At 39.6% G+C, this 8,746-nt stretch overlaps 1 protein-coding gene across 1 annotated transcript; it reads left to right on the top strand.

The window, feature by feature from the left end:
* Positions 1 to 5,599: 5,599 nt before the first annotated feature.
* On the top strand, positions 5,600 to 8,746 carry LOC120291871 (AP2-like ethylene-responsive transcription factor At1g16060). The gene is made up of 7 exons (XM_039309640.1): positions 5,600 to 5,787; positions 5,892 to 5,974; positions 6,321 to 6,409; positions 6,546 to 6,619; positions 6,756 to 6,806; positions 6,949 to 7,025; positions 8,184 to 8,746. Exons 1-7 carry the CDS (start codon positions 5,600 to 5,602, stop codon positions 8,744 to 8,746), a joined length of 1,125 nt encoding a protein of 374 aa, XP_039165574.1.

Raw genomic sequence — 8,746 nt, 5'->3', positions numbered from 1 at the left:
TGTGGAATACTCTAATTTGTCGTAAATTCTCTAAACACCACATCCTTATTGTAGATTACATGATTATTATCAGGATTTCACAGCTTATGCTCTTTGACACCATTCTTGTACACAATGAAAATGCATTTCTCTTACTTCCTCTCAAACTTGTTCCTCTTTTTCTTTGGCACATGTACATACGCTTTAAAGTGAAACACTCTAACATGAGATATGTCGGTTTCTTTCCAAATAGTTCCTTGAATGGTGTCTACTCTTTCAAAGCTAAGGTGTAGGACCTGTACTTTAAATAGCATGCGATAGCCACTGCTTGCCTCCAAAATTCAGCTGCTTAGTTTGTACCACTCAGTATATTCCTTTCTTGTCCATGAGAGATTGATTAAGCCTCTTTGCCACCCCATTCTACTAAGGTGAATATGGCGTTGTCTTCTACCTTCCTGTGTCCCTGGTAGCACATAATTCATCAAATTTCATTAAATAGGATTCTCCTTCGTTGTCAGTCCGTAAAATTTATATTTTTCCATCAAGCTAATTTTCCACCAAAGTTTTTAACTCACAAAACTTTTCACGTACATCATTTTTCCTTGGCAAGAAATATATCCACATCTATGGAAAAATCATCAATAAAAAAAATAATATCTTGATTTTCCAATCAATGCTATAGGTGTAAAACCAAAGATGTTGCTATGGATCAGATCCAGAATCCCTTTTGCTCTCCCTCTTATGAATTCATACCTGATTCTATTCTCCATGTAGACAATGTCACAAATTTCGAAATCCATATAACAGTTTGGGATTTCATTCACCGTCTTCTTTAAGGTAAGGGTCACCAAATCCTTCCTCATTGACACAACCCATTCTCCAATGCCATAGTGTCGAAGGTCTTCTTCGACTTATTCTGCGATGCAACTCTCACCACTGATCATCACGTTTTCTATTTACTTTCACAATTTTCCATACCGTTCACCTCTAGCGATCACCATAGATACATGGGTGAGGTTGCATGAATATTTATTACTGGTGATAGTCATGCCAACATCTGCCATAGTTTTGGAAAATGAAAATGCACCACATTCAGAAGATTCTTGATTGTCCCATGTGTTACTTTCAACTTCACCTTTTCACAATTAACAAGACCAAATGTTGTGTCATCTCTCATTCACATTGTACCTCTCCGATGTAGCTTATAACAACAAAACCAATCTTTATGAGGTGTCGTGTGGAAAGACGCTTTGGTATTAATTACCCATGCATTGCGGTCATCCTGAGATGAATTGCAGATAAGATACATGTATCCTGTGCTCCTGTCATCATCCTTTGCAGTACTTGAGGATGGTGCTATATATCGCTTCTCTAGAGTTACATTTTTGCTTTTGCAATCCCTCTTTAAGTGTCCAGCCTTTTTGCAATTCAAACACTATATTTCCAATCAATCTCAGCTTTTAGATCTTCCTCTAGACTTATTCCTATCACCAAATCTAGATTTGGATCGTTCACTCCTCTTACGAAAAGGAGCCTCATTCGTTGCACCATTAGAACCTACTCTCCCATTTCTTCAGATATTAGAGTAGAACAATTATATGTTTGTAACCATCGGCCGCGGTGGTTCCGCTGGATAAGACCTTGCTGATCCTCAGCCCAGAGGTGAAGGGTTCAAAACCTAGGGGAGGCGTTAGGTGTATTAAGTGTGACTCAGGGGTGGTGGGTCCTCCTGCTTAAGTGTCACCTGGGGGTTTACGGCCCAGCTGTCGGCTGCAAGTCGGTTCCTCTAGCAAAAAAAAAAAAAAAAAAACAATTATATGTTTGTATGAATTCGGCAGTGAACATAACCGGGTACATGCTTTATCTTCCTATCTAGATTAGCATCAATAGATCCAAGTTGCCCACAAATAGTATTAAACTTGTTTAAATGTGTAGAAAAGGATCACCTTCATATATCCAAAGGTTGTAAAGTTGTTCCCGGAAACAACTTGTTCAAGAGCGACTTGTTCGATAAAAGCTTTTTATTTTCGTTTAGAGATCATTCACCATCATTTCAGAAGTCATGTTCACCAAGATATTATCGTAAGACATAACCGGATTAGGCTTCGTGCCTTTTGATCGTTGTTGATCCACTTCTTCAATTCAGTGGACGTGGACTCCTTCGTCTTCTCCTGGGGATTCTCCTTAAGTTTATCATCTTTAATCACCAGCCACAAATCTCTATCTACAAGCAAGGCCTTCATATTCAATTTTAATAACTTGAAACCCTTTCCTTTGAACTTCTTTACTTCAATCCGTGATTGACCAACTTACATCTCCCCAATATTCAATTTTTCGGATCTCTCTTCATAAAAAAACCCTAACCTTAAACCTTGCTCTAATATCAAATGTTAGGATTAGGTGCACAAATACGAAGAAATAGAGTGTAAAGGCAAGAAAGAGAGATCGAGATGCAAAATTTACCTTGGTTAAATTAGGATCACACCTAACAGAGGATTCTACTATTTAGCACTTTTGACTTCCCTAGTACCACTCTTAATTACAAGAGAGATAAATTATATATTGATGGCGTAAGAAAACTGTAAGGGTCAGGAAAGCCCTATGCCACTTAGTAGTTACTCATGGGTTAAGATCCAAACTACCAAGCCCTTTGGCGGCTTGGTGGCGTTGCCCCTTGTGACCCCATAGGAGTTGAATCTTGTGCCATCCTATTAATGTGGAGTATGAATCAAAATCCTACATGATTCTTGATTAATCCTAGATGCAAATTACTATATGCATGCATGAATATCATAAATGAGGGTTCAACTATTCGGCTCAAAGTTGCAATGCCCCAATTTATGTCATGTTTAATGCAAAGTATAAATCAAAAGGAATGAAAATAACTTAAGGTTTGACAACTATAGAATATGCAGCCAAATTATGAGCTAAAGTTGAACAACCTACCAATCTTACCTACCTCGATAAGGACTAACCCTAGGATACCAAAGGACTTGAGGGCAAGAGGGTAGGGGGTGGAGCTTGTTGAGCCACCAATGGAGTATTCAAGGGCCGGTGATGAACGGGCGTTAGGGGATGTGTAGCAATTTTGGGCGATGCCAAGGGGAGCTCTGGATGTGATGGAAGTTGACTGAAATGACTACAAAACTTGGAGATTGTCGGGGAAGCCACGGATGCACGAAGGACGTTAACAAGCTTGATCGAAAGATGGTGGCATCGAGGCGAGCTAGCGAGCTGCTGGACATTGAAAGACTCCTAGGGATGTGATGGGGGCTTTTGCAGGAGTTCGTCGAGGTTGAGAGGATTTTCAGGGAGTCGTTGGTGTGAAAACCAAGGAAAGGACTGTCGGAGAGAGGGGTGAGCATTTTCAGGATTAGTCCAATTTCCACTTGAAATCTACCTGTCAAAATTGCTTTCTAAAATTTTAGAACATGGAACCTACTCTACATACTTTGGAACCTTGAATCTATCTTTTCATAGGTTCCAAAGTCTACACATATTCTAGTTATATTCTTAATTGACCGATTGTAGTGAATCGTTATCACTAATGACTATCATTTACTACTATAATCTACTGTCCACAATTCATATTTGGAAATATGAAGAATATGAAATATTAATAAAATAGAAATTTCAGTCATAAATATGCCCAAATGGAAGCTTTGATCAGTGGTGTTAAATTACATAGTCGTCATTAGATGTCATGGAATACCGTAGGATTGCAAAGATACAAATACTTGTTCTAGGTTCCATACCTACCCATCGGAACCGGCTCCCCAGTTTTTGGAAATTGAAACCTACCTTGTATATCTTGAAACCTGGAACTGGACCCGTCCTCACTGATCCAATTCCCATTCCCACTAATCCGATTCTCTGGTTCTCGTATCTCCCCTAAAACCAAGCTAACCCCTAGCTAGAGAGAGCTTCGCCGTGGGAATGTTTCAAAGTTTTTCTGAGAGTTCTAAATGGTGTTTTAAGCTTCTAATGATTAATGGAGGGGTCTATTTATAGGCTCTGGCTCAAACTGGAATTAGAGATATTGTGATAATATTTATAGTATATCTGCCAATTATCTCTAATGTGCACATTAACGGATGAATGGTCGAGATCAAGGTGAATTTAGGGCGGAGAGTGAGGATTAGATTTGGTCGATTAATCAAATCACGGAGATAAGATTGCAATTTAATTCCACGGTATTTGCTGATTAAGAAAAAATGGCAACTAAAAGCATTTGTCGGATCAATCAACAACTAAGCAATCAAATCTTATAACATACATGATATCAGAGGAAATATTCACTTATGGCCAGCCACTCGAGGCTTAGTAGCGCAGGAGATGGTCTACGGTAGCATCCATAGAGAAGCCTCGTGAGTTGCACGTGAGAAAGGCACGTGCGTGGCACATGATTTGAGGCATGTGCATGGCACATGACCTCCAATGCTTAGGCGCCTTTTCCAGTTTGTGATGATCCATGGAGATGTAGTGGAATAGCCATGTAAATGGCATACGATCTTGGCATGTGATTGGCATTAATGTTATTGTAGATTTCAAGGCTTGTGGACATCAATTTGAGGGCTTGTGGACATCCATGATTGTGTCACATGGTGTTGTGCAATACTACCTTGTTTACCATCTCCGCTTCCTGTAATTATGGAATTGTTATTTGGTTTACAGTTTAGGATCCTACATTTCTCATATTTTTGAAAAGCATGCCCCCGAACTCATTGAGCTAGTTTTTTGCTTCTATAAAATTTTGAAATGTGATTCTAGGTGCACCTTGCTTTCTTGAGTTCAATTTTGAGCTTCAAGAATTTTGGGATTTCAAATCACGACTTTTCGCTCCTTTTTTAATCTTGAAATCTTCTATAAATTACTCATTGAGTCACCTTTGGTTCCCCGTAACATAGTTAGTCCTAAAATGCAATGAAATGTATCCTAGAACCTAGATGTAATGTCAATATGGATAATGTAAATGATTTTTTTTTTTTGTTCAAGGATTGAGATTGATCCCTGATTTCATGATGCAGATATGGGAGAACTAAAATTTAGGCATCAATAGTTATAGGCTCATAACGTCTTATGAAATAGACTAATGAAAACTCGATCTAATCAGGCATATTATTCTGTTCATAACGTCCTCAGTTATAGGTTTATAAAAATTAGGTCTAATCAGGCATCTTAGCACACTCCGATCTGGCTCCTTCTAAGCGTTATCCTCCATGATGAGACATAAGACTTCCGTCGTGCCTGCCAACGGGTCCAATAGAGTATTTATTACGCATTAAACGAAAACAAGATCATTAAATTAACTTAGTTAAGATGGGAACGACACAAGGTAGGGAATTGCACTCACTTGAAAACAAGAGAGAAGAGGCCATGATAAGCCGTTTAGACGGCAACATTTAAAAAAGAAAATTATCAATAAAAAAACTCACCGTTTGGCCGGCCTCTCATCTTAATTTGCCAGCCCATAACCTTCCATGGCCCCCTCCTTTATAACCCTTCCCTTCACTGGAGGACCCAGTTGTTCCTCCTATTCCTTAATTATTATTATTTTTTGTTTCACTTTCTTCATCTTCTTCTTCTGCTTCGTTTATGTTCTGGCTTTGTCATTAGTCCCATGGTGAAGTTATCGCAGCAAAGCCGGAGAGATGTCGCTGCTGCGAGCGAAAGCAACAAGGGCGGTAACAACGGCAGTGCCGTGACCAGTGTTGTCAGTGGTGGCGTGGCCAAGGTGAAGCGGACTCGGAGGACCGTGCCGAGAGACTCTCCTCCTCAACGTAGCTCGATATACCGAGGAGTCACAAGGTCATTGTCAGCTGCTGCCTTCTATCTCGCTTCTCGTGCTTGAATTCGACTTTAGCTTCGATGAATGATCTGGTCTGGCTTGTTCTTGTTGTTAACTTATTCAGGCACCGGTGGACCGGCCGATATGAGGCGCACCTGTGGGACAAGAATTGCTGGAACGTATCGCAGAACAAGAAGGGACGGCAAGGTTCGCGAACTGAATAGATGTATATCGATGATGAGATCTAAAAATTGTGTTTTTGGTGATATATCAATAGCTGATGATGGGTTCTTCTCTTTTGCCATCTGGGTATCTGCAAATGTTGGTGATTTGCGTGGGATCTTGCTCAATCACTTCAGTGTATCTTGGTAAGTGCCTTACTTGATTGATCCCCCACTAATGTTTGATTCCCATTGAAGATGACGTTTTATCAGTTAGTCCTTAATTATTAATTTTTTAATTATTCTTGCTTTTCTCTTCTTAACATTCTCCTTCATTAATTTTGGCTCTCTGATGAAAACCATTCATTCTAACTTCTCTCGTGTTTTCTTAGGCGCTTACGACGACGAAGAAGCAGCCGCGCACGCTTACGACTTGGCAGCGCTCAAATACTGGGGGAGAGACACCATTCTCAATTTTCCGGTAACTATGCCGTCGTCGTCGTTATTTTCTGTTATTATTATTATTATTATTTTTTTTTTTCGGTCACAATGAAGATTATACTCAACATGGTTATGATAAAATTCGACAATTAAGAAATATTATTCTTCCAATGTAGGTATCGACATACGAAACGGAGCTAGTAGAAATGGAGGGACAGTCAAGAGAAGAGTACATCGGATCATTAAGAAGGTGAGGCCATCATCTAACGTAGCATAGCACGGCCGACTTGATTCATTTGATCCAACCTTGATCTAGGGAATTTAAATGTAGACGACGGGGGTGACGTCATACAGTTGAATAATTTGGTGTTGATTATGTCATGCAGGAAAAGCAGTGGGTTTTCTCGGGGAGTTTCGAAATATAGAGGCGTTGCAAGGTGCTTATGTTTTTCCCATGATTCACATATATATTTTTATTTATTTATAGTAATCATTACAAAATCATAATATTGTGGTTATGTAAAGTATGGTAGATTTGGAGACAACCCTGTTATCTTTTTTATTCTTTGTTTAATTTAGGCATCATCACAATGGAAGATGGGAAGCTCGCATTGGGAGAGTCTTCGGAAACAAATATCTTTATCTTGGGACATATGGTAAATTCCTTCTTCTTGATCATCATCAATTTGGATATTATCAAGAAAAGAACTTATAGATCCGAAGTGAAATATCGCGAAAGATCCTCTCTAATCATCTTGTCATTTAATTAGTGAGAATAATACGTGGATCATCTAATTTGTGAATAACATGTTAGTCAAATGGCATTTTTCTTCAAGACAACGTTGCTTGTCGAACTCTCAACTTCAATTGATAATATCTAGCGACTTTGCGACCTATTCTTTTCAGAATCTAAAATTGAGATACCTCTTAAAAAATTTAGAAGAAAAGTCCTACATAAGACGGGCAACTTAATTACACTACTCTTATGCTCTTCATCCATACTTCCTTTCACACTTGTCTAAGATTGATGTTAAATTGGCTTTTGTTATGTCCAGGACACAAATGCCAAACGTATAGATTCTTTCTTTTGTGTGGTGAAAATTGAAAATAGAAGAATCTATATGTTTGGCATTCCTGAGTAGAATCTGTGGTTCTAGCCTTAGAATCGGTAGGTCGGTTTTAGGTTTGTGGAACTAGAAAGCGAACTATTTTCTTTAGAATCGGCCTTGAACTTGTTGGCCCAAGCCAATTTGGTCCTGTTCTCGGATTTAATCAAACCTGTTGCTCACTTCTAGTGAATGGTATAAAAATATGGAATAATATATTGGAAAATTTAGAAAAATTAAGCCAAGCCAGCAATGCCTCATTTTTTTATATGGAAGTCCCGCAACCATCGGCAGGACAAAATTTATTAGGTGAAATGGTACCTCTATTTGGTGCACTATGGTTAAAGAACTAATTGTTAGGATGCACATACTCCCTCTAGCCTAAAGGACTAGTAAATTAATTGATTTTAATTAATAAGTAATGATAAGTAAGACCGAATAATTGAATCGAGACAATTACCTTTTTGATGATATCCTAAGTATTTTTATTTACCATACATGAGAAAATAAGAAGGTATAAATATTTAAGATGGAGATACTTGATTAGATGTGTCGTGTGATCACATCGTGCAAAATAGAGGTAGCTAAATATCCTTTTGAAATTGCTTCTTTCGATCATATTTTCTTTTTGGCTATGTTTGTTTTTGCTTTGCTATGGCAACTTGTTCTCAAGAGCCTATGTTGAGCCATGTAACATTGATTTTGCAGCCACGCAAGAAGAAGCTGCCGTTGCATATGATATGGCGGCCATAGAGTACCGAGGACTCAACGCGGTCACAAACTTTGACCTCAGTCGTTACATCAAATGGCTAAAACCTAACCCCGACGCCGCCGCCGCCGCCGCCGCCGCCGCCGCTGCTGCCAGTGGCATTACTCAACCCAATACCAACAATAATAACACCGACGTCTTAACCTCAAACCTTAGTGATGGGTTCGGCCTTAGCTATTCCCAGAAACCCCAAACATCAGATTCTAATCAAGAAGCCATCCAAGCTCAGCCTCGGAGCGCCACGTCAGCCCTAGGGCTTTTGCTTCAGTCGTCGAAATTCAGGGAGATGATGGAGATGGCGTCTCGGGCTGACGATGCGGCATCGGCGACACCGCAGGAGGAGTCCACTGAGGCCTTGAAACGCAGCTTCCCTGCTGATGTTCAGACCTACTTCGAGTGTCATCAAGATTCCAACAACTTCGGTGGCGACGGAGATGACATTATCTTCCGCGAGCTCAACACGTACGTTCCGCCGAGTTTTCAATGTGAGTTCGACGCATAA

Source organism: Eucalyptus grandis, chromosome 3, assembly GCF_016545825.1.
Source record: "Eucalyptus grandis isolate ANBG69807.140 chromosome 3, ASM1654582v1, whole genome shotgun sequence".
Lineage (NCBI taxonomy): Eukaryota > Viridiplantae > Streptophyta > Magnoliopsida > Myrtales > Myrtaceae > Eucalyptus > Eucalyptus grandis.
The sequence above is the reverse complement of the archived record's forward strand: the minus strand, read 5'-3'. Positions and strand labels throughout refer to the sequence as shown.